Source organism: Meles meles, chromosome 12 (assembly GCF_922984935.1).
Source record: "Meles meles chromosome 12, mMelMel3.1 paternal haplotype, whole genome shotgun sequence".
NCBI lineage: Eukaryota > Metazoa > Chordata > Mammalia > Carnivora > Mustelidae > Meles > Meles meles.
This window is the reverse complement of record NC_060077.1, coordinates 10,480,529-10,507,738: the sequence shown is the minus strand read 5'-3', so window position 1 is coordinate 10,507,738 and position 27,210 is coordinate 10,480,529. Positions and strand designations below refer to the sequence as shown.

General features: G+C 43.0%; 1 protein-coding gene across 7 annotated transcripts in view; it reads right to left on the bottom strand.

Moving 5' to 3' along the window:
- The window catches only part of HECTD4 (HECT domain E3 ubiquitin protein ligase 4), a 181,631-nt gene extending 162,800 nt beyond the window's left edge, over positions 1-18,831 (bottom strand). For all 7 annotated transcript variants that reach the window (XM_046025933.1, XM_046025934.1, XM_046025937.1 and 4 more), the window contains exon 1: positions 18,420-18,831. In XM_046025933.1, coding sequence (XP_045881889.1) covers positions 18,420-18,596 — 177 coding nt within the window. In that variant the 5' untranslated portion in view covers positions 18,597-18,831. The remainder of the gene's footprint in view (positions 1-18,419) is intronic.
- Between the last annotated feature and the right edge of the window lie 8,379 nt (positions 18,832-27,210).

Here is a 27,210-nt window from a genome sequence, read left to right as displayed (position 1 = left end):
TCTAAAATTCTAACATTTTAATTTAAAAATTTTAAAGTACATTACATTTTAATTTTAATTTATATTATATTATATTATTATATAATATAACATGTTATATAATAATTTTAATTTATTTTAAATAAATTACGACTAGCAGGCTTATCATGCTAATCAGTAACTGATCATGTTAAATTCTGTAAAATAAGTTCATGACAGTTCCAGTCCTCAAGGCACTGCCATTCCATAAAAGCTGATGGACACATTTCACTGAAATCCCTGAAAAAAAAAAAATCTCTACATGGAAATGTTCAAAATAAATACAGTAGTGCTCAAGTTCAGGGCACCTGGTTGGCTCAGTCAGTAGAACATGCAATCTTAATCTCAGGGTTGTGAGTTAAGAGTCCTACATTGGGTATAGAGACTACTTAAAAATAACATCTTAAAAAAATAGTGCTCAAGGTCACTACCATGGAACAACTAAGTTAAACAAAAATTCATTTGAATTAGGATTCTTAGAATGGGGGTGCCTGGGTGGCTCAGTCCATGATCCCAGGGTCCTGGGATCGAGCCTGCTTCTTCCTCTCCCACTCCCCCTGTTAGTGTTCCCCCTCTCACTGTGTCTCTCTCTGTCAAATAAATGAATAAGATCTTAAAAAAAAAAAAAAGATTTTTAGAATGATGATCAAAGTAAGGTATTTTCAATTAACTCTATCTAATTAAGCTGTTTTCACAAATCTCTCGGGAATTCATTATTCTCTGCAAAATTTGTTAAGTTCTATACAAAATTAAGGGTCATTCTTTTTTTTTTTTCTCTAAAGATTTTGTGTATTTATTTGTCAGAGAGAAAGAGCACAAGTAAGGGGAGCAGCAGGCAGAGGGAGAAGCAGGCTCCCTGCTGAGCAAGGAGCCCAACATGGGACTCAATCCCAGGACCCCAAGATCATGACCCAAGCAAAAGTAGACATTTAACCGACTGAACCACTCTGGCATCCCCAAAATCAAGGGTCTTAATTCCAGAGTGCTTATCCACATTCCAGCATTAACAATATTTATGACAATTGTTGTGATATGTTCTCTTATCTAAAGTGCAAATCATAACTGCAATTAAAATTCCTAAAGTCTCACCTACACTACTTTAGTTCATCAAAAATAACTGCCTAGGGGCGCCTGGGTAGCTTAGTGGGTTAAGCCTCTGCCTTCAGCTCAGGTCATGATCCCAGGATCCTGGGATTGAGCCCTGCATCGGGCTCTCTGCTCAGCGTGGAGCCTGCTTCCTCCTCTCTCTCTCTGCCTATGTCTCTGCCTACTTGTGATCTCTGTCAAATAAATAAATAAAATCTTTTTAAAAAAATAACTGCCTATTCTTATCTTATTCTCCATTAAACTATGTCCTCAATTTGTGGTATTATTTATTTAATCCCACCCTTTCCAATTTGTTCTAAATGCCCTTTTTTGCATTCAGTTCAATCCACATCTACTGTCTGAGCTATTTTAGTAGATACACCATAATGTAAACTAAGAAGTGGTTAATCTCTAAGAGATTATAATATAGTAAGGGAGATCAAGCACACACATAAATAACTTTATAAGGCAATGTAAGAAATAGAGAGGATAATTGTTCCTAACTGCAGGTATCATGAAAATTTCATGGAGGAATGCCATTTGATCTACATCTTGAAGGATAAAGAGCAGGATTCCAAAAGTAGAGTATGGGCTCCCCAGAGCAATGGGACCCGGAGCCACGACTGTAGGAGAAAATGTAGAGAGTTTGTGAAATATATGTCCCTGGGGGGATAGAGAGTAATGAGATAAAAGGCTGGAAAGGCAGAATGGAACCAAACCATAGCAACCTTGAATGATTATTTTAGTTCACAGGGAACCATGGAAGGTTTGGGCAAGGAGGTAACATAACTGTTAGCTTGAGGAAGATTATTCTGGCAGCAATGTGTAGGCCTGGCTGTGCAGCTCTTATTTCAAATAGTAGCCATTAACTACTGTCTCGGAGATAACACGTTATCAGCTCAAGTGTTACCTAAATAGGAGAGGTACAGTGGAAAAATCACTCAGAACTAGAGTTCTAACCCTAGCACTAACTAATTACATGACCTTGGACAAATCACTTGGCTTCTCAAAATTTTTTCCCTGAAATAATATCTCCTCTAATGCGTCACAGAACCACTGAAAGGATGAAATAAAAATAGTGTAAATGAAAACCCGCCAAAGATCTGGTGGTCATGCGGTCTCTGTCACAACCATTTCATTCAATTCTGCATTGTAGCATGAAGGTAAATTAATGGTTTTGTCCCAATAAAACTTTATTTATAAAAAGCAGACTGCTAGAGCAATGGCCACAGTCGCCAAACTGTGGAAAGAGCCAAGATGCCCTTCAACAGACGAATGGATAAAGAAAACATGGTCCATATATACAATGGAATATTATGCAGCCATCAGAAAGGATGAATACCCAACTTTTGTATCAGCATGGACGGGACTGGAGGAGATTATGCAGAGTGAAATAAATAAATCAAGCAGAGAAAGTCAATTACCATATGGTTTCACTTACTTGTGGAGCATAAGGAATAACATGGAAGACAATAGGAGCAGGAAAGGAAAAGTGAACTGGGGTAAATTGGAGGGGGAGACAAAGCATGAGAAACTATGGACTCTGAGAAACAAACTAAGGGTTTGGGGGGGGCTGAGCCTGGTGGTGGGTATTAAGGAGGGCACGTATTGCATGGAACACTGGGTATGGTACATAAACACTGAATCTTGGAACACTGAAAAAATTAAATAATCATTTTTTAAAAAGACAGCTAGATATGACCCTGAGGGCCATAGTTTGCTGACCTCTGTAAAAAGAAATACTGTCCAATAGAAATATGTTAGACATATATGGAATTTAATATTTTCCAGGAGCTACAGTTAAAAAGGTGAAGGGGGGCATGCACCTGGGTGGCTCAGTCAGTTAGTGTTTGACTCTTGATTTCCACCCAGGTCACGTTCTGAGGGTCATGAGATGGAGCCCTGAGCTGAGCTTTATGCTGGGCATGGAGTCTGCTTAAGATTCTCTCTCTCAGAGACATTTATCTTATCATCTCTCTGATATGAGAAATTTGAGAGGCAGGGCTGGGGGTCTGGCGGGTAGGGAAGAAAAAATGGAAACAAGATGGGATTGGGAGGGAGACGAACCATAAATGACTCTTAATCTCACAAAAGAGACTGAGGGTTGCTAGGGGGTGTGGGGGTAGGGTAGGGAGAGGGTGGTTGGGTTATGGACACTGGGGAGGGTACGTGCTGTGGTGAGTGCTGTGAAGTGTGTAAGCCTGATGATTCACAGACCTGTACCCCTGGGGCAAATTATACATTATATGTTAATAAAAATAATTAAATAAATTTTTTAAAAAAAGATTCTCTTTCTCCCTCTGCCTCTCCCCCTACACCAGCTCCCTCTCTTTCTCAGATAGATAAGATGAATAAATAATAAAAATTAAAAAGGTAAAAAGGGGATGCCTGGCTAGCTCAGTCTGTAGAACATGCCTCTGTTGATCTCGAGGTTGTAAGTTCAAGTCCCACATTGGGTATAGAGATTACTTAAAATCTTTTAAAAAAGTAAAAAGAAAGTTTTAATATATTTTAATTTAAATAATATATTTTACTTAACACATTATCCAAACATTTTCGTTTCAATATTTAATCAATATAAAATATTGAGATCTGGCGCCTGGGTGGCTCTGATGGTTAAGCGTCTGCCTTCAGCTCAGGTCACCATCCCAGGGTCCTGGGATAGAGTCCCACATCTGGCTCCCTGCTTTGCAAAGAGCCTGCTTCTCCCTCTCCCTCTGCCTGCCACTCCTCCTGCTTGTGCTTTCTCCCTGTCTGCCAAATAAATAAATAATATTTTTTTAAAAATTGAGATCTTTCACATATTTTTTTTACATGAAGTCTTCAGAATCTGATGTCTATTTTATACTTTCAGCACATTTCAATCCCAAGTAGCCACATTTCAAGGGCTCAATGGCCACATGTGAAAGGTAGCTACCAACTGGAGAACATAATTCTGTAGGCTAGTTAAGTAAAACTTCCAAACTTTGACATACAAACACAAAGTAACAATTTGAACAATAAAAGAAACCAGAAGTATATAATTGTACTCTATTGAGAAATGAAAGCAAATGAATCTAGGATTTTAAAAAATGTTTCCCCCGAGATATCAACTATTACTAGTTGCCTCCACTTGTTTAAAACGGCTTTTTATTAGCGGGGTGCCTGGGTGGCTCAGTGGGTTAAAGCCTCTGCCTTCGGCTCAGGTCATGATCCCAGGGTCCTGGGATCAAGCCCCGTCTCTTCTCCCCCTCCCCTCTCTCTGCCTGCCTGTCTGCCTACCTGTGATCTCTGTCAAATAAATAAAAATATTTTTTAAAAATGGCTTTTTATGGGGCGCCTGGGTGGCTCAGTGGGTTAAGCCGCTGCCTTCGGCTCAGGTCATGATCTCAGGGTCCTGGGATCGAGTCCCGCATCGGGTTCTCTGCTCAGCAGGGAGCCTGCTTCCCTCTCTCTCTCTCTCTCTCTCTGCCTGCCTCTCTGCAACTTGTGATCTCTCTCACTGTCAAATAAATAAATAAATAAAATCTTTAAAAAAATGGCTTTTTATTAGCAATGGAATATCCTGATATAAAGTATATTAATGAATTTCTATTCATATAGCCTCAGTTGGCAAACATTCTCCTCAGACAAGGGAAAATTCCAAATTATCTGGTGGGGAAAAAAAAACTGTTCTATTTCAAAAGAATCCTGTCATTTTTTAGGGGATATTTTACTGTCTTAAAAAACAGCTTCCCTGTTAATATACATGTCTGACACATGGATAAAAATCAGATTATCCAAGAAAATTACTACTAGTTAAAAGTTTGCAGTCAGTAGGTAATGGAAAAATTTGTAGGAGGATAACATTTTCTACTTAAGGAGTTTCAAAAATGTGGTCTTTGCAACTATGCAGGTCTTCAGCAAACTTGAACTAAAATAGGAGATGCTGAGAAAAAGAAAGGCTATCTCAGGGGCCCTTCACCATTTGCTTTTGGTGGAGCCTGTCTACCCTTCTCAGGTAACATTTGTAGTGTGTAAAATAAAATACCTGGGATTATAAGCTCCAATTACAGTATACTGAAATACAGTTACCAAAATGCTTTATTTGTGCTATCAATATAGGAGCTTCATTCTCAGTATACTGAGTAACAAGATCCAATATTTACCATAATTTCTAAGTGACGGTGAGCATAAACAATATTTCAAGATATGTTCAACATCTACAATATGATATGAAAATATCAATGATTTCTACTGGTCATACAAAGTCACAGGTTCTGCCAGTACTACTAGGATTCTACTATATTCATAATTGAAGGAAATGCTGAATTTCATCTAAGGTATGAGTAAATGAAGATAAAATTTTCCCCATTATAACTCACAGATCCCCTAGATTCTACAGATGGTGCCTGAATTCTATTTCTCAGGTTCAAAACCCCCAAAGGAAGGAAACTTTTTTATTATAAGCTCAAAACATGCTTCCTCCAAAGTTCCCCACACGTATTTTTACCTTTCCACCCATCTTGCTCTTTCCTACATTAAATAAACAAGTAATTGTCCCTCAACTACACCATTACTGGATGATCAGAAAGGAATCAGAAACAAGAAATAAAGAAGGTCATTCCTCTACTTTGTACCTGTTTTGATGAAAATATGTTGACAGAGGTTGTCCTTTAATATTCTTTTTTTTTTAAGATTTTATTTATTTATTTGACAGACAGATCACAAGTAGGCAGAGAGGTACGCAGGGGGGGGGGGGCGGGGAGCAGACTCCCTGCCAAGCAGAGAGCCCGATGCGGGGCTTGATCCCAGGACCCTGGGATCATGACCTGAGCCAAAGGCAGAGGTTTAACCCACTGAGTTACCCAGGAGCCCCTGTCCTTTAATATTATTAATTATTTTACTTCAACAGTAAGAAAAGCAAACATATGAATAGAGATAGGAGGTCCAGATTTTCTAGTCTGCCCTGTAAATAGTTACATCTATTATATTTGCCTTTGTTCATTTGAAATCAGTAATGCAAACTACAAAGCACAAAGCAAATACAGTAAACACAGGAAAGATCTCTTACAAACCAAGCTGAACGTTAATATCTTGTTGGTATAAAACCACTACTCGAATGACGCTTCTGTAGTTATTAGAATTACTAAACCTACAATTTGCATAAAATGGTTTGCAAATTACACATCTCCTTATTGTTAATCTAAAATTGCTACAAACTGTGCTATGACCTAGTAATTCGGCCAACCGCAGGTTTCAGTAGAAACACAAGGGATTCAAGAGTGTCCACCCCAAGTGTGTCCCATCATTGAACATTAATTATTCTACAATTGTTCTTAATAGCACTTTATAAACTCAAAGCTCCTCAGAAATATTCAACATTATCAGGAGAGGAATCATATAGCACGATAAAAATCCCCTTAAATTATAAACTGTCTAGCAGTAATGGATCGCAGAAACACGCTTTAGTAACCACTACAAATACATGACTTACCAAACTTTATGAAACAAGTAACACTAAACACTAAACATTTTTTGACCTCCTCTAAGCTGGAATTATCTTTAAAATAGCAGATGTGGGGGTGCCTGGGGGGCACACTCAGTTGAGAATCTGACTGTTGATGTCCCCTCAGGTCGCGATCTTAGAGTCCTGGGATCAAGACCCAGGTCGGGTTCTGCACTCAGCAGGGAATTTGCTTATCTCCTCCCAGTCCTTCCCTCCTCCCTCCCTCGCATACACTCTCTCTAAAATAAATACATAAAATAGCCCACCTGTGCCCCTCTTCAGGAAAGTAGCAACCTGGAAGCCGATCTGGCATGTCTGAGGTTGCTTGGGGAGAGGGCATGTCTGTTTCCTTTGGCTGCCGACACTCACTCTAGTCCCTCTGGCACAACTGTGCCCCTCCTCGGGCTCATGCTGATGTGTCCTCTCCTCTGACCTAGGCCAGAGGCACTGATGTACAGCACGTTTCTTTCGGACCTTCCCACCAACAGGGAAAACTATATCCACAGAATCAGTCCTGGTAGATGATTTGGCCGTAGGGGTGTGGCTATTAACATGGTGAGAGAAGACAAGAGGACTCTTTGAGACACTGAGACCTTCTACAACACCTCCATTGAGGAGATGCCCCTCAATGTCGCTGACCTCATCTGAGGGGCTGTCCTGTTACTAGGCCCACCCAGGGTTCAGTCTGGGGGGCTGAAGAGAAGCAGGAGGGGGGAGGGAAGGGAGCCAAGGGATGGACATCTTGTCATTTTTTTTCTTTGAATAAATGTCACTTTTTGAGGCAAAAAATAAAATAAAAGAGCAGATGTGGGGCGCCCCAGCTGCCTCAGTCAGTGGAGCACACAACTCTTAAGCTTTGGGTTATGAGTTGGAGCCCCATGTTGGGTATAGAGATTACTTAAATAAATAAACTTTTAAAAAATAGCAGATGTGAGGAAAATGCTATAAGGTACAGCAAGACAACTATCCTACATCCATGAATTACTATGCGGCCATTAAAAGTTATGTTTTTAGGGGCACCTGGCTGACTTAATTGGTAGAGCGTGTGACTTTTTTTTCCTTTTTAAGATTTTATTTATTTATTTTACACAGAGAGAGAGAAAGAGAGCACAAGCAGGGGGAGTAGGAGAAGGAGAAGCAGGCTGCTCTCTGAGCAGGGAGCCTGATGCGGGGCTCGACCCCAGGACCCTAGGATCCCAACCAGAATCAAAGGCAGATGCTCAACTGACTGAGCCACCTAGGCACCCTGGACATGTGACATGTGACTCTTAATCTCAGGGTTATGAGTTCAAGCCCCACATTGCATGTAGAGATTACTTAGAAAAATAAATAAAATGAATAAATAAATTATGTTTTTAAACCTAATTTGACAAAATTGCTCCCAATAAGTGATTAAAGGATATAAAACTGTATATAGCATATAATCTCAATTTTGTTTATATATAAAAAATACAAACTGAAGGAAATAGTAAAAAAATTAATTAATATAACTTTTTGATGGTACAAAGGATATTTCTTCTCTCTCTTACACAATAGGTGTTTTCTCGATTTTCTACAACATCCATGTATTACTTCCTCATAAGCAGAAAAGTTTTGAGTAACATAAAAATACAATTAACCTAATGTCAGTCATTTCTCATACAAGTTTAAAAGAAAAGTAGAATTACCCTTTATACTGGCACATAAGAGAGAAAATTTTAAGACAAGCTGTGTCTGGACAGTCTGCCTAACGACTACCATGCACTCTGACACACTGCAGGGGCCAGTGGGTCTCTTCCCAGAGTGGGCAGCTCCCTGGCGTGACTCGAGTCTGGCAGCAGCCCCAGACCATCCGAATTAAGAAGCTGCTCTCTCCTGCCTAATATGGACATGGTCTGTATTAACTGGATTACAGATCAAAATGAGTATATGTCAGGAGCAAAGGAGATCAAGCCACAAGAGAGGGCCTCTGAAGTGAAGTGATAAGAGCCAGGCGGCACCAACGGAACATTCTGGCTTCTTCCAGCGGACCGTGGTTCAGCATGTATCGCCAGGTACCTAGTTACATCTAGTGGCTTCCTCTTTTGGAGCGAGCGCCATTGGCTTAAGCAAAGGATAAAATCAAGCAAATCCATAAGTTCTAAAATAATCTCTATGAGGGTGTACGGAAAGGAGGTCCTACCAAACATTATTACTCCAGAACATAAACTAATACGGTCACTTCGGAGAGCAATTTGGCAATACCTATTAAAATTTAAAATGGGGCGCCTGGGTGGCTCAGTGGGTTAAGCCGCTGCCTTCGGCTCAGGTCATGATCTCAGGGTCCTGGGATCAAGTCCCGCATCGGGCTCTCTGCTCAGCAGGAAGCCTGCTTCCCTCTCACTCTCTCTGCCTGCCTCTCTGTCTACTTGTGATCTCTGTCAAATAAATAAATAAAATCTTAAAAAAAAAAAATTTAAAATGGTCACCTATGACCCAGCAATTCTCCTTCTCAGGAACTGCTCTAGAGAAATATTCCAACATGTGCACAACAGGCGTGCAAGGGCATACACTGAAGGACGGGTTTTAAGAGTGAAAAACTGAAGGGGAGCCTGGGTGGCTCAGTCTGTTGAGTGTCTGACTGTTGGTTTTGGTTCAGGTCATGATCTCAGGGTCATAGGATCCAGGCCTGCATTGGGCTCTGCACTTAGCACAGGGTCTACTTGTCCCTCTCCCTCTGCTCCTCCCCACACCCCTCTCTCTTTCTCTCTCAAATAAATAAATAAAATCTTTTAAAAAAAATAGTGAAAAACTGAAAACAACCAAAATACCCATTGTGGCAGCATGAATAATGACCCTCCGCCCCAACCAGATATTTAAGTCCTAATCCCCAGGACGTGTAAATGTGACCTTGGATGGCAAAAAGGACTTGCAGGTGTGATTAAATTAAGGATCCTGAGATGGGGAGATGAGCCTGGATTATCCTGGGTGGGGGGTGTTGGGGGAGAAGGGGTACTCACAAGGGTCCTTATAAGGACCAGTCAGAGGAGCCAGTCAGAGAAGACATGTGATGACAGATCTGAAACCAGGACCACACACTCTGAAGATAGAGGAAGGAGCACAGAAGCCAGGGAACAGATTCTCCCCTAGAACCTGCAGAAGGAACCACACCTGCCAGCAGCTGACTTTAGCCCAGCGAGACTCATTTTGGACTTCTGGTTTCCAGAAATATAAGAATAAATGCAGAAATAAATTTGTGTTGTTTTAGGCCACTAAGTGTGTGATGATTTGTTAGCATAGCAACAGAAAACTAAGACACCCATCAGTTGGGGAATGGCTAAATAGGATAGTGTTTCTGGAATCCCATGCAGCACTTAAAAAAAAATGTGGTAGATCTGTATATAGAGACATAGGAAGATCAAAACATATCATTGACTTAAAAAAAAAGGTTATGAAAAGATATGCCTAGCATCACATCTTTTCTGTAAGACAGGAAAAAATATTAAAAAGTATGCATACACACAAACACACATAAAAGTACACATTCAAAAATGATCGCGGGCACCCAGCAGGCTCAGTCAGTAGAGCATGCAACCCTTGATCTTGGAGTTATGGGTTCAAGCCCCACCCTGGGTATAGAGATTGCTTAAAAATAAAATCTTTGGGGGCATCTGGGTGGCCTAGTCATTGGGCATCTGCCTTCAACTCAGGTAATGATCCCAGGGCCCTGGGATCGAGCCCTGCCTGTATCGGGCTCCCTGCTCAGAGGGAAGCCTGCTTTACCCTCTCCCACTCCCCCTACTTGTGTTCCCACTTTCACTGTGTCCCTGTCAAATAAATAAATAAAACCTTTAAAAACAGAATAAATAAAATCTTTTTTTAAAAAAATGATCCTAATACCTTAAAAATTTGAGCACTGATTTAACAGTGGTAAGGAGTAGATGGAGACCAGGATGAGAAACGATGCACAAAAGGCACTTCAGTTTCATCGGTTTTTCCATTTTTTTTTTCCTTCAAAGATTTTATTTATTCATTTGACAGACAGAGATCACAAGTAGGCAGAGAAGCAGGCGGAGAGAGAGGAAGGGAAGCAGGCTCTCTGCTGAGCAGAGAGCCCGATGCGGGGCTCGATCCCAGGACCCTGGGACCATGACCTGAGCTGAAGGCAGAGGCTTTAACCCACTGAGCCACCCAGGCGCCCCGGTTTTTCCATTTTTTATACGGATATAAATCGTGCATTCATTTTAAAACTTTTTAATGGTAAAAATTAAAATTAAAAAATATGTTAATGGACACATAAATTGTGTTTAAAAAGGCAGGATCAAAGTAATAGTCATATGATATCTGCAATCCTCTCTCCTTTTAAAGTAACCTTGCATTTGCCCCACAGTGGATCACCTGCTGTTATTTACATTTGTCTACAGCTAATGATTAAACATCTTACAAAGCAGACTACATTCCTTGTGTTCATCCCACAAGCATCATTGTAAAACAAGATGGAAAGAGGGGGAGGGAGGACAGAGCATGGGGCCCTTTCAGGACTTGACAAGCCTTTCATAATTATCACCACAGATACATTATGACTTAGGAAAGAACAGGTGCAGGACAATCCGTCCAGTAGCCCCGGCCAACAGGTGGCACTTTGTGACAGTCAATATGGAAGCCAAGAAGACAGATAATAATCAAAACTGATTTATTTAGCAAGACCTTGGGCATACAATTGGAAATGAAGACTTTTACCTCATCTGCCTAGCCTTACTGCAAACAAGTTGGGAGGAAGAAAATTCCAGAGGGATCACACACACACACATCCCCTACCATCTCCACTATTCACTAAAAGAGAAAAAAGAATTCTGTTGATGGCACAGTTTTGCTTTCCTATAAAATGGACAGCTGACTGAATATGCAAAAAATAACTTTCCAGCAACATAGCACCTTATACAGACAGTCCATACACACTGTAAGTACATAATCACAGCCCTCCTTATCTAACACTTCCATTAACCCTATTATTACACTCCCCTCTTACAGATGATGAAGCGTGTAACATAATAATTTTCGCGCCTGGACCCTGGGCTAAAGCTGGACAGATCTATTTCCCTCTCGACTTTGCTACTAACTGTATGATCTTTGTCAAGTTACTTTACTTCTGTGCCACAGTCTCCTTCTTTGTAAAATAAGGATAACCATAGTAACAACCTTATAAAGTTTTTGTGAGGACTGAATGAGATAATGGGTGTGAAGTGCTTAGCACAGAGCCTGGCACCCAACGTGCTGACGTTGTGGTCATGGCAGTAAGTAGAGGTGGGGACAATGATGACGAAGTTGCAGTAGAAGAAGAAACCAAGGATTAGTAAAGCTATGGAACTTGCCCAAAGTCACACAGCTAGTACGGGGCAGAGCCAGAATTTCAGTCCCAATCTGATTCTTTAAACCTGACTTTGACCTCTAGGCAAATACTGCTCTTCCCCGCCCCCCTTAAGATACTTCATTCTAACTTTATAGCTAGGGAGCCAAACCTGAGGGCTGGGTGAGCCATTTGCCCAAGCTCACAGAACCCCGCACACAGATTCAATGACTCTTCTTCCAGTGCTCATTACTTCACTGTAATTAATTTACTCATGAGCAAAGGTAGTTTTATTAACTTATTCTTAACCTCTTCCAAATTTATAATTTGGAATTCTATAAAAGTATATAAACCGCTTCCAAAGGAATCTGACCAAAGGATAAACTGGCTGGTGGTATTCTCCTAGGAGAACAGACCAACATTTATAAATCTAACTTATCATCTCAAAGGTTTCATCTGAATGTGTACTAAGTATTCAAAGCCTTAACTTATTCCAGTTGATCGACTCCTTCCCTTACAAAGCAAAAAGCAAAACAACAAACAATGAACAAAAAAGTCTCCTGAGCCTTTTTTCATTTCCTAAACAGTATCAGTAAAGCATTCTGGGCTTGCACGGGGTTTGTTCATTTGTTTCAAAGAAATAGAATAGGCATACAATAAACTACACATATTTAAAAGGTACAATTTGATGAGTTTTGACATATGTATATATACAACCATGAAACCATCACCATAGTCAAAACAGGGAACATATCCATCACCTGAAAATTTTGCTCATGTACTTTTTTTTTTTTTAAAGATTTTTTTTTTAAATTTATTTATTTGACAGAGAGAGATCACAAGTAGGCAGAGAGGCAGGCATAGAGAGAATGAGAGGGAAGCAGGCTCCCCGTGGAGCAGAGAGCCCAATGCGGGACTCGATCCCAGGACCCTGAGATCATGACCTGAGCCGAAGGCAGCAGCTTAAACCACTGAGCCACCCAGGCGCCCACATGTACTTTTTTTTATCCAATTTTTTATTGTGTTATATTAGTCACCGTATAGTACATCATTAGTTTTTGATGCAGTGTTCCAAGATTCACTGTGTATAACACCCAGTGCTCCATGCAATGCGTGCCCTTCTTAATACCCACCACCAGCCTCATCCATCTCCCCAGCCTCCCTGCCCTCTAAAACCCTCACACACAGTCTCTCATGGTTTATCTCCCTCTTCGATTTTCCTCCCTTCACTTTTCCTTTCCTTCTCCTAACATCCTCCATGTTATTCCTTATGTTCCACAAGTAAGTGAAACCATATGATAATTGACTTTCTCTGCTTGACTTATTTCACTCAGCATAATCTCCAGTCCTATTCATGTTGATGCCAAAGTTGGGTATTCATCCTTTCTGATGGCTGAGTAATATTCCATTGTATATATGGACCACATCTTCTTTACCTCATATACTTTTGTAATCCCTCTTCCCATCCCTTCTAGTCCACTTTCATCCCCAGGCAACCACTGATCCGCTCCCAGTTGCTACCAATTAGTTTGTATTTTCCAGAATTTCCCATAAGTGAAAGCTAAAAATATGTATTCCTGTTTGTCTAACTTCTTCTATTCAGCATAAATCATACTTGTTTATCCATCCACCTGCTGATGGACCTTCAGATTGCTTCCAGTTTTTGGCAAGCACAAATAAAGCTCCCATGAACGTTCATGTTCGAGTCGTTTTTTCATGATCAAGTATTGTGCATTGGTGTGAGGGTGTAGGGATGGGGTGGGTTCTTATAAACACACACACACAAACACACACAATGGAAAATAAGAGATATTAGCTGAAATGTCTGAGTTCAAAATAATCTAAACTGTAGGGTACAAAATATCTTGGTCATTTGGGCAAGTTAATTAGCTTCTATGTCAACATCCATATGTGCAAGGCTTTTCCCCACTGGAGTTTGTAAAGAAAACTGAGATAGGAAGCAGAAACCTTTTAGAACTTCCACAAATAAGCTGGTTTTTTCTTATAAGTTCCCTTAAAAAAAAAAAGACTAATGTTCTATGACATGTAATACAAAATGAAATATTTGAGTTGTCACTTTTAAGTTTTTTTAAAATTTCTCTTAAATTTATATTTATTTCACACTTAAAAAAATAATTTCCTACATGCTTTCACTTTCTGCCAACAATAAGAAATTAAAATACAGGCAGCTATTTTAAACACCAAGAAAAAACCTCACTCTGCATTTCTAATATATTCAAAGTCCTTATCTAATAGCCTTATTTAATCGGCATCCCCTACCCCCCATCTTCTATCACTCTCCTCTTCCCCTTGGCTTACTGGGCTCAGAGCTCCAAACAAAGTTTCCCTCTGAGGGACTTGGCTCTTGCTATCCTCTGTCTAGGAGGTACTTTCCCCAGCAGCCATTTGGGTACCCTCTCACCTCCTTCAGGCTCTGCTCAAATGCCATTCTGTGCTTTCCTTTTCTGCCCATCCTATGAGAAGCCTTCCCCACCATTACACCCCATTCCTCCTACCCAGCTATAATTGCCTCCCCAGAATTTATCATTTGAGGTATTATATATGCATATATATAAATGTATTCGATTATTTGTTATTGTCTATATCCTCCCACTAAAATAAAAGTCTTTTCAAGACAAAGATTTTATTTTATCCTCTGCTGCATCCTCAATGCCCAGGACAGTGGGTCCTGCTCACTTCTGAATTCCACAAACACTTGTTGAAGAAATTTGATTACACATTATTTATTCATTTAAAAAAAAATAAATTCTGAGGGTCTTGTCTGGCTCAGTCAGAAGACCATGTGATTCTTGATTTTAGGGTTGCAAGTTCAAACCCCACCTTGGGTGTAGAGATTACTAAAAAAAATAAACTTTAAAAAACACTTCTGGGGATGCCTGGGTGGCTCAGTTGGTTAAGCGGCTACCTTTGGCTCAGGTCATGATCCCAGCATCCCGGGATCGAGTCCCACATTGGGCTCCTTGCTCAGCGGGGAGCCTGCTTCTCCCTCTGCCTGCCACTCTGTCTACCTGTGCTCACTCTCTCTAACAAATAAATTTTTAAAAAATATTTTAAAAAATAAATAAATAAAAATAAAAAACACTTCTGTTTAAAATTCATTAGAAAGAAAAAATTTTTTTAAGATTTTATTGATTTGGGCGCCTGGGTGGCTCAGTGGGTTAAGCCGCTGCCTTTGGCTCAGGTCATGATCTCAGGGTCCTGGGATCGAGTCCCACATCAGGCTCTCTGCTCAGCAGAGAGCCTGCTTCTCTCTCTCTCTCTCTCTCTCTCTCTCTCTGCCTGCCTCTCTGTCTACTTGTGATCTCTCTCTCTGTGTCAAATAAATAAATAAAATCTTTTTTTTAAAAGATTTTATTTATTTATTTGACACAGAGAGAGAGAACCAAAGCAGGGAGATTGGAAGAGGGAGAAACAGGTTCCCCACTGAGCAGGGAGCCAGATGCGGAACTCGATCCCAGGACCCTGAGATCATGACCCACGACCCGAGCTATAGCCAATCGTTTAACCAACTGAGCCACCACCGCAGTAAGAAAATGTTTAATTTAAATGCTAGGCTATTGCTTAAATTAAAATGTTAAGTCAATGTTGATCCACTTTGTAGGATGGGTTCTTTTTTCAAATTGACATTTAACTTTGAGCAGCACTTGCAAAGTGAAAAGAACACTGGAATTCAAAGGCAGGAAAGCCAAGGTCTATTCATCTGTCCTGCCATAACTAGTTTTACCATCAAGATATAACTTCTCCTGATCTCAGATAACTTCTCTCTAAAATGAGGGAAGTGATCATTATCTCCAAGGCCCCTTCTTATTCTAAAATTCTGAGGCCCCTTCTTGATCTAAAATTCCGAGAATCTACTGCAGTTAGTGCACACTTCTGCATTAAGATTCAATCTTAAATTAGTCAGCTTAATCCAATTTTGTCCTAATCCAAAACTGTCAACTGAAGGAGTCTATCTAACCAGAAACCCCTGTGATGAAATGGCCATTGGTTAGCCAGATGTCCCCTGGAAGGAGAGGGTTATTAGAGTGTACCTCATAGGGGTTAGGGGTGGCAGCATTTCAAAAGTTTGTTTTTTTATTTTTTTTTTAAATATGTTATTTATTTGCGAGAGTGAGAGAGAGAGAACATGAGCAGGGGGAGCGGGAGAGGGAGCAGCAGGCTCCCAGCTGAGCAGGGAGCCCGATGCAGGACTCAATCCCGGGACCCTGGGATCATGACCTGAGCCAAAAGCAGATGCTTCACTGAGCCACCAGGCATCTCTCAAAAGTTAGTTTTTTAAAAAAGCTGATAAACCTCTAATCTTCCTCAAATGTGAAAAAGAATACATTACTACAAAGGACATAAAAATATCTGTTTACTACCCTAACTTTAGCCAATTATGAAATTTTAGATAATTACAAATATGAATGTCATACATGCAAGGAGGATATTACAATCAGGAGCAGACATGTTAGAGACCAATAGACTTGGGTTAACGCCCAGGCTCTCTGTGTGTGATCTTGAGCAAGTCACATACTTACTCCGCATTTTGCTTGCCTCACCTGCACAATAGGTGCAACATTTATAGTTGTTACAATAGGTAACAGTAGTTAGCTACTCGGATCCTTTTAGGAACTAGTAAGATGATGTCTGACACACAGGATATACTTAATATTATTATTAAATAACTAAACGTGAATACACCCACTCAAACACAGATCTAACGGCCACAAAAACATTCTTAGCTATCCATTTCTACTGATACAATACAGCCAATATAATATATAGAAAGAAATGAAAAAGTTCCTTACCACTGACAGTCATATTTATTACCCATACACATACTGGTTTCTGAAAGGTCAGAACATACATTTTCTTTAAGAGTTTTTTTAAAAATCTAAAATCCAAGCCAGTAAGGTTTTCTTTAAGATCATTCTTCTGTGGAAAGCGCTGACAAATAATACATTTGTGCAGTAAACATCTTAGGAAAGTCCACTTAAGAACTCTGGTATTTTTAACTACTCCTACCTTTTTAATACTAAAAATAAATATATTACATACATACAAAATTTGGGGATCTGCAAACTTAGTCTCTAAGGAACAAAGAGCATCCACTTTCTACATTTCACATTCAACAAAGTTAATTAAATAAAAAGATTCCACCATCATACCATGATACCCTTTGAGTTTTCAAGCCAATAAGACACTCAGACACTTGCTTTTTCTAGAATAGGCCCAAATGAGACACAAGAAATCCATAATCCTATATTAGGAATTCCCTATCAACTTGTATCTTCCGTTTTGGGTGGCTAGACTATAAAATAAGTCAATTAAGAGTTCACAACGGTAATGCTGCAACCTCAACCTCAAATCCAGACACAAAACACAGTGGAACGCATTCGCATCTCAAGCACGCCCAAACAAACGTCTTGGCCAACGCGATCGGATCACTACCGTTTCCAGAAACACACAGTAATGGGTTTTAATCCATTTCTATAAACGCTCCTTGTGCTGAAAGCCAAAGTGCATGCAAAACCGCAAAACACAAAAGATTCTTCGCATTCCGTTTGTAGCCAAAAGACAGGCCATCCTCTCGGCGCCCTACCCCAGGGAGTCCTCCTTGCGACAGTAAGAATTTCATGACACCCCATGCTACCTGCACATCAAAATATCACCCCATAAGGTGGAGGGGGTGCAGCGTCAGCATCGGCTGGCCTCGATGAAATGACACTGCCAGTATTCCCACCTCTGGGCAAACACGACACCAAGTGAAGTCGGTGTAAAGTTCTAATCAACCGAGCATATTTGGTTTCCTTCTGCCCCCAAACCCAGCAGCAGCACAAATGCGGAGATTTGCTTTTGCACCTGCCACAGTTCCTAAGCCGCGGACCCCCCCCCCCCCACCACCGAGCTCACGAAGGCCTTGAGGCCTAAATCGCCCGTGACCCTTTGCGGAGAGCGCACGGAGGGCCCCTGTAGCATCACCCTCGCTGTCCACACTGCCCGCTTCCCTGACAAAGGCCCCGTGTCAATCCGAGGCACGACACAGAGAAGTTGCTGGATTGCCCATCACGGACCGACAGCTGCCAATACCCTCCCCCGAAGGGAAGAAAAATCAACATAGAACTGGGAATGAGAAAAGGGGAGGTATACAACGTTAAAATTAAAATGTCCCCAAAGCTAAGCAACCTGGGTGTGCCCTGGAAGTGAGTCCAGGGGGTCCATGGGGGAGGGGAGAGAGAGCCAGGGCGTGAAGGCCCTGCCGGGTGATAGTCTAATAAAATGCCGGGTGTCGGAACGCTCAGAATGAAACCACAAATGCAATCCCCAGCGGGCTGGAGGCCCCGAGGAGGCAGGGAGGCTGGCGGGCTGCGGACCTGCGGCCGCGGCCCCCCACCTGTCTTCCCCGCGCCCACACACCTGCCGGGGTAGCCTTCGGGGGGCCTCGGGGTGGGGGTGAGGCAGAGCGTGACGGCCCGACCCCGGGGATGCGGGCCGGGTGGGCTACTCTGCTGGCAGAGGAGGGGGAGCAGCCTCGCTCACCTCCAAGTCGGTGTCGGCGGCCTCCGGGGCCCCGAGGATCTCGCTGGGCAGCTCGGCCAGGTCGGTGACCCGGATCAGCCCGTCGTGCAGGAAGATGGTCTCCTCCTTCACCGAGAGCCACTGCGCCGAGTCCGCGGCCGCCGCCGCCGCAGCTGCCGCGGCCGCAGACGAGCCCATGGCCCCGGCTGAGGGGTTGACGGTGAGGAGCAGCCGCCCGGCCCGGGGGAGACGCGAGCAGGAGCCGCCGAGATCACCAGTCCATAACAGCAGCCGCCGCGCCCGCCTGCAGCGCCCCGCTCGCCGCTTCGCCTGAGCAGCTCCGCCCTAGGCGGTCCGAGTTGCCATCCCCCCGCCCCCGGCCCCGGAGACCCCGGCCCCGCCACCACCGCCGCCGCCCTGAGGAGCAGGACCCGCCTCTGCCGCTCGGCAGCCAACTGTCAGTGAGACGCCATGTTGGGGGCGGGGCTCCCGGCATGCCCCGCGGTGCGGACAATACAGGCTCCGCCCATTCGCTTGGCCCCGCCTCTCAGGACAGCCCGGGGCTCACCCGTCTGCGGGACCTGTGCCTCGCCCTTTACTCGATCTTGTCCTCAGAGTGACCTTCGCCTCTCTCTACCGCTAGACATTACGGGCGCCCTGGGTCTGCAGTCCACCGGGAGAAGAAGCCGCCGCCTCCGCTCCTCTACCTACTCCTGTATGCACCCCTCTCTCAGGGGGCAGACCTCCTCCCCACCCTAGGCAGAACATGGAGGCTCACTCCTTGCTTTCGTATTTAAATGAGATATATGCAAAAATCTGGCACAGCTACACTTGTTCTTAAGCGCTTGGTAGCGCCTACAGTAGGTGTTTCATATTTATTAAAATGTCTAGTACTCAACAAGCCCCCAAAACCTGATGAAAACAAAGCACCGGTCACAAGGCTTGGTGCCCACATCTGACAGTACGTGCTCCCTAGTGGGGCTGAAACTTGTTATATTCCACCAATATTTAACAGATTGACATGCACCTTAAATACATGCACGCCGTCCCATTTTTATTAAAACGCGAAAGGAAAGAACTATGTATGTAGAGAAAAATGTATAGAACACATTCCAAATTGTTAATGTGAGTTGCTGTGCAGAGTGGGACTGGTCTGTAATGGCTGAGGTGAAGACTGCTATCTTTGTATTGATTTATGATTAATTTCTTAAAATATTTAATTTTTATTTGACAGATCACAAGTAGGCAGAGAGGGGGGGGGGGTGGGGGGCTGGGAAGCAGGCTCCCTACTGAGCAGAGAGCCCAGTGCGGGGCTCCATCCCAGGACCCTGAGATCATGACCTGAGCCTGAGATCATGACCTGAGCCGAAGGCAGTGGCTTAACCCACTGAGCCACCCAGGCGCCCCTGTACTGACTTATCATTAGAAAAAGCACTCATTGGTATCAAAGGGCTTGGAAATGTATGTATGTCCATGATAAATAAATAAATAAATAAACCAACACGATGCACACAGATGTTTATAACAGCTTTATTCATGATTCCCACAACTTGGAAGTAACTAGGATGCCCTTTAGCAGGTGAATTCATAAATTAAGGTCCATCTAAGCAATGAAATATTGAAAAGACATGAAGAAAAGAAAAGACATGAAGGAAACATCAAGGGGGTGTTACTAAGTGAAAAACGCCAATTTGAAAAGGCTACATTTGGGACACCTGGGTGGCACAGTTGGTTAAACGTGGGACTCTTGGTTTCAGCTCAGTCCCTGATCTCAGATCCTGAGATGGAGCCCACCTTGGGTTCTGTTGTGGGATTGAGCCCTGTGTTGGCCTCTGCACTCAGTGTGGATTCTGCTTAAGACTTTTTCTGCCCCTCCCCTCTCTCTGAAATAAATTAATCAATTAAGGGGCGCCCGGGTGGCCCAGTCAGTTAAGCGTCTGCCTTCAGCTCAGGTCATGATCCCAGAGTCCTGGGATCCAGTCCCACGTGGATCTGGGCTCCCTGCTCAGCAGGGAGTTTGTTTCTCCCTCTGCCTCTGCCTGCCACTCCCCCAGCTCGCTCGCTCTCTCTCTCTCTCTCTCTCTCTCTCGCTCACTATCAAATAAATAAAATCTTTACAATAAATAAATAAATGAAAAAAATTTTTTTCAAGATTTATTTATTTATTTGACAGAGAGAGATCACAAGTAGGCAGAGAGGCAGGCAGAGAGAGTGAGAGGAAAGCAGGCTCCCTGCCGAGCAGAGAGCCTGATGCAGGACTCAATCCTAGGACCCTGAGATCATGACCTGATCCGAAGGCAGCAGCTTAAGCCACTGAGCCACCCAGGCGCCCAATGAAAAAATTTTTTAAAAGGCTACATACTGAGTGAGTCCAACTATAGGACATTCTGGAAAAGGCAGAACTATGGAGACAGTAAAAAAATCAGTGGTTGCCAGGGTTTTGGGGTGTGGAGAGAGTGATGCATTGGCAGAGCATGGAGGATTTTTAGGGCAGTGAAAATACTCTTGTTTGGTACCGTAATGATGGATACATGTCATTATTCATTTGTCCGAATGCATAGGATGTACAGCACCAAGAGTGAACCATAACGGAAGCTATGGACTTTGGGATGATGACGTGTGAGTGTAGGTTCCTCAGGTGCAAGAAATGGACCATCTGGGGGGGAAAGTTGAAGACAAGGGAGGCTATGCATGTGTGGAGGCAGGGAGGATGTGGAAATTCTCTGTACCTTCCTCTCAATTTTGCTGTGAACGTAAAACTGCTCTGAAGAATAGATTTCATAAAGAATGAATAAGCAAATGAATCAGAAGAACATTAAGGTGCATACCCTTGGACCCAGCAACTCAACTCTGAAGTTGTTCAAAGGAAATAATCAGCCCCGTAGTCAAGGACGCATGTGCAGAGGTGTACAGGTCAGTGCTGTTTATAAGAGGAAAAACGATAACCAGTCTAAATGTCCAACAATATGGAAATATTGGTATATACCGTAAGATGAAATACTACGAAGCCATTCAGAATAAAGTTTATGAAGAATATTAATGCAAGTGAATGCTAGTGATCTATTGCTAAACAGAAAAAAAAAATCAGGCTAAAATAGTAAGGAAGTTTTGGAATTCAATTATGTCTACATATGATTACATTTTGAAATTACATGTGTGTATGGGGCGCCAGGGTGGCTCAGTGGTTAAAGCCTCTGCCTTCAGCTCAGGTCATGATCTCAGGGTCCTGGGATCGAGCCCTGCATCAGCCTCCCTGCTCAGCGGGGAGCCTGCTTCCCCCCCCACCCACTTCTCCACGAGCCTCTCTGCCTACTTGTGATCTTTGTCAGATAAATAAATAAAATCTTTTTTAAAAATTACATGCATCTATGACTATAGATATAAAATAAAAGCCTGGAGGGTATCATGCCTGATACAACATTTGGGTGAATCTCAGTAGTGTGTTTCCAGCTGACTGGGGAGATCTGTGGTGTGTACTTTGAAATGTTTTCCCAGTTTTCTTCCAAGAGCATGTATTATTTTTTGAAAAAAGAAAAAAATTTAAAAAAAATAGAAGTTATCGGGGCGCCTTGGTGGCTCAGTTGGTTAAGCATCTGCCTTTCGCACAGGTCATGATCCTGGGGTCCTGGGATCGAGCCCTGCCTTGACGGGCTCCCTACTCAGTGGGGAGCCTGCTTCTCCCTGTCCTCCCTGTTCATGCTGGCTGTCACTCTCTCTGTCTCTCTCTCAAATAAATGAATACAATCTTTAGAAATAAATAAATAAAAGCTATTGAGCACCTAGGAGTTAGAATACATCTATTCATTTGTCTACCGTATACCCTTCAGACTTTTCATTAACAGCCCCACCGTATAAGAATGGAGGCTCAGAATTAAGGAACTGGCACCTGCCTAGGAATTGGCAGAATTGAGATTTAAACCCATAGCAGGATCCATCCTGCACTGCCTCCCTCCCAAATAAATAAGGCATATTCACATCACTGTTGCAACAATCTCAGGCCCCTTATCATGATTTTAATTTCTTTTTTTTTTGGTTTTTTTTTGAGGACAACTGATTTTATTTGTCAGAGAGAGAAAGCAAGCACAGGCAGACAGAGTGGCAGGCAGAGTCAGAGGGAGAAGCAGGCTCCCTGCCGAGCAAGGAGCCCGATGTGGGACTCGATCCCAGGACGCTGGGATCATGACCTGTGCCGAAGGCAGCTGCTTAACCAACTGAGCCACCCAGGCGTCCCGATTTTAATTTCATTTTTATGATACTTATTCCACAAGCATTTTTAAAAAGATTTTATTTATTTAGTTGGGCGGGCAGGGGGGAAGCAGGGGAGAAGCAGACTCCCCACTGAGCATGGAGCCTGACATGGCGCTCCATCCCAGGACCCTGGAATCATGACTTGAGCCCGAAGCAGCTGTTTCACCAAAGGAGCCACCCAGGTGCCCTCCACAAGCATTTGCTAAGTCCCTAGTAGATGTCAAATCTTGGCAGGTATATAGAATGGAAATCTACCTGAATACCAGAATTCATGTATGAGAAACTGACTCCCCACTCTGAGAGACCTAGACAGCTATAATAACATGTGTTGAAAATATTGCGCGGAAAGGTGGCCTTTCTCCTTTTATTCATTCAACAAATATTTCTTGATTCCTGCTGCGTAACAGATGTCACTTGAAGGCTGAAAAGTCTCGCAGTCGAGTGACAGTCGAGTGGGGGAGACAGACAGGAAGCAAAGAACCCTAAGTCCGGCAGTTCAGAGCCGATCAGTGCCCTGAAAATAATAAAACAGGCAAATGCAATGAAACGACCGTTTCACACATCCTCACAACAAACCTCTGAGTGAGATAATGTTATTGTCCCCCCTTCCAGATGGGACACAGTAGCTCTACTAGATACTGAATGTCTCACAGCCAGTAAATATCAAAGCTCAGATATGAACGCAGGTCTGTCTCATTCTACAATTCTAGCGAACTCACTTTGTTTTTGGGTTTGGGGTTTTTGTTTTGTTTTGTTTTGTTTTAGTAGGCTCCATGCCCAACATGAAGCCCAGTACAGGGCTTACCCTCACAACCCTGAGATCAAGACCTGAGCTGAGATAAGAGTTGGATGCTTAACTAACTGAGCCACCCAGCTGCCCCCCAGCTTCTTTATTTGGGCTGTAAAGAAACCACTCTCCTTTTGCTCACAACTTCCACACCTAATTTTTTTTTTAAGATTTTATTTATTTATTTGACAGAGAGAGAGCACAAGTAGGCAGAGAGGCAGGCAGAGAGAGAGGGGGAAACAGGTTCCCCGCTGAGCAGAGAGCCCGATGTGGGGCTCGATCCCAGGACCTTGGGACCATGACCGGAGCGGAAGGCAGAGGCTTTAACCCACTGAGCCACCCAGGCACCCCCACACCTAATTTTTTAATTAGGTTTTTATTTTTTAATTTTTACCTTACTTTTTAAAAGATTTTTATTTATTTATTTGAGAGAGAGAGTGAGAGAGAGAACGTGAGAGGGGAGAGGGTCAGAGGGAGAAGCAGACTCCCTGCTGAGCTGGGAGCCCGATGCGGGACTCAATCCCAGGACTCCAGGATCATGACCTGAGCCCAAGGCAGTCACTTACCCAACTGAGCCACCCAGGTGCCCTTAAGTAGGTTTTTAAATGCTCAGGTTTTAGAATCTAAACAACTTTCTTGTGTAGCTCAGAGAAACATTCTCCTGCTCTTACCACTTATATTCCAGGATCAGGAGCCAAGACGCCCAGGAACTATTGTCCTTTACCCACAATTAATGAAATCAGCTCATATCCAGGCCTGAAAGTCTTTAGACTGAATAATGAATAGTTATTTAATATTTTAGCAACAGTAATTAATTAGTCATAGGACTGAATGGCTGCCATCATTCCATGATGAGGCAGGTGATGAATTAATATTTATAGAACCCCCTCTGGAAAGGAAAAAAGACCATTTACTGGGAATTTCTAAAATGGTCGGAAAGACAAAGAAAGTCCCTGGTCAGAAGAACTCTGTGCTGGAAGTCTGGGGGCAGAAAATCCAAATTTAGTCAAGACAACACACATAGACACACACACATACACACATTACGCACACACCATGCACACACCACGCACACACCACGCACACAGGAAACATACAATCATAGGTTCATAGAAAGGAAAGGTTTACGGTGATGATTTCTCTTCTTTGGAATGGTCCTTCCCACCCTTCCATTCGAGAATGGGGCGTTGGGATGGGAAGAGAAGAGAAGAGAAGGTGTTAACGGAGCAACCCTAAGTCGGAAGCAAAGAGGAAGCATGAGAAATCAGGAAGAATAGCTTTTGGACCTCAGTTTTCCCTGGGAGCCATCTCTCCAAGGGACCGCGAGCTTGTTGATGGAGACCATCTCCCTGCTGCCCCAGCTGCTGACGTGATGTTCACTGGCCTCAGCTCAAGCTGGGGCCCCTCTGGGATTTTGCAATATCTCTCCCTTCTGCTGGCTTTTCTGTACCAGCTGACTGTCTAAAACGAGTCTCTAATCCTTACTGGGCTCACAGAAATGCGAGTGTGGCGTGAAGATAAGTGGTCCTTGAAAAGCCGTAATAGAGCTTGAAATAGCTTTAAACAAAGCATCCATGTTAATTTTTAAGGTTTTTCAAAACACCAGGGGAAAAAAAAACACACGAGCACATCTGCTAACAGACACACACATTGACAGAATATGTGGGGGAGATTGATTATTTCCATCTCACTCATCACAGTCTCAAAGAGGAAACATACACCTACTCAATATCTTTTTTCCCCCCGTAGATGATCTGGTAGGTCCTGTTCTTTTTTTCCTCCTTCTTTCTTTCCTCTTTTTTTTTTTTTTTTTTTTAAATTCAAGGAAGATTATTTTGGCTCATGGGTGGGTCTATGAAGCGGCAGGGAAAGGACATCGGATGAAAGATATTTGAAAAAGCGAAGAAGGAGAAATTCTGCTTGGCGCTCCTTTGAATTACCATAACTAAGGCACAAGCCTCCACGCTGATGAAAAGCCCTAGATGAAGCAGTATTAAGTGCAGCTCCTGTTGGAAAAAAATCAGGCACCATGGAGCTCTGAAAGTTGCTATGTCCTCTGACGCCACCTTGTGGCCAGAATAGGCCTTGCTGCCTTGGAATTTAAAATCCCGACTCGCCAATTTGCGCAAAAAAAAAAAAAAAGCTCCTCTGCTGCAAACACTTAGATTAAGAAACGGTACTCCCTGCAAAGGAAAAGTGAGCCAAAGACACAGTCATGGAGTTTGCACAAAAGAGAAAAGCAAGCACTTTATGTTTTCATTAGTTCAGTATTCCCTGAGTGCAAGAAGTCCTATCTGTGATGACAGGTCATATAGAGCAGAAGCCCCCGCTCCGTATTTGGGCTGAGTGTCTACTTGTTTAAGGACAGATTAGGATCGTGAAAAAAAAAAAGGATGGGGAAGTGACTTGGAACAAGTACTTCTGCAGAGGATCAGAAGTCCAGGGACCTGGTCTGAGACATGGGGAAGGCTCCCCATTAGCGCTATGCATGAAATGTAAGCAGCTCTCAGCAAGTGTTAATTACTATTAAATGTGGCTCCATTTTTCACCAGTAATTGAAGTCAGATTTTAATTTCAACCCAGGGATGGTGAAGCTCTTGGGCAAACACATCGTCGATTGCTGGTGGCACTTGAAGTCAACGTGTGTTTTTGGAAAAGCCCTTGACCGCACATACTCAAAGTCATAAGGGGACCACGCCTTTTGAGCCATCATTTCACTCCTAGATATTGATCTGTGGAAATCTTTCACCAAACAAGAAATTGTTACATTCCTACTTTCTGCCCGACTCTTAGAGCTAAGTCATAGCTCCTATCCTCAAGAAGCTTAAAATCTGGGGCATGTGGGTGGCTCTGTGGGTTAAAGCCTCCACCTTTGGCTCAGGTCATGATCCCAGGGTCCTGGGATGGAGCCCCACATCGGGCTCTCTGCTCAGCGGAGAGCCTGCTTTCTCCTCTCTCTCTGCCTGTCTCTCTGCCTACTTGTGATCTCTTGTCTGTCAACTAAATAAATAAATAAATAATCTTAAAAAAAAAAAAAGGAAGCTTAAAATCTAATGGGGGGGGTAGACCTCACACTGCCGTGTTAGCAGTCCTGCCTATGAGGGGGAAGTGGAGAATATAGAGCAGGAGCACCTGTTTCGTATTTGGGGTGAGACTTGAGGGCAGACAGGAGATCTAGAGCAGCGGTTCTCAACTGGGGATGATTTTGGCTACCAGGGAACATATGGCAACATCTGCAAATGATTTTTTTCATCATGAGTAGGGTTGAATGCTACTGACATCCAGTGAGTAGAGGCCGGAGATGCTGCTAAACATCCTACAATGCACAGAACAGTCCCCGCTCGCTCATACACACACACACACACACACACACACACTATCCAGTCCCAAATGTCTTTAATGCGGAAGTCCAGAAACTGATCCAAAGCAATGACTGGAGTTAGAGGAAGGGTAGTAGTAGAGAGGAATGTTCCAAGCCTTCCGAATAGCACGTGCAAAATCCAAGAGGTGAAAGATAATAATGTACGTTTAAAATAAAATAAGGGACGCCTGGGTGGCTCAGTCTCTTAAGCCACTGACTCTTGGTTTCAGCTCAGGCCATGATCTCAAGGTCATGAGATGGAGCCCCGAGTCCAGCTCCGTGCTCAGCAGGGAGTCTGGTTGAAGATTCTCTCCCTCTGACCCTTCCCACACCCCCAATCCCGCTCATGCTCTCTTTCTCTCTAAAATAAATAAATCTTTTAACGAAAATAAAATAAGGGGCACCTGGGTGGCTCA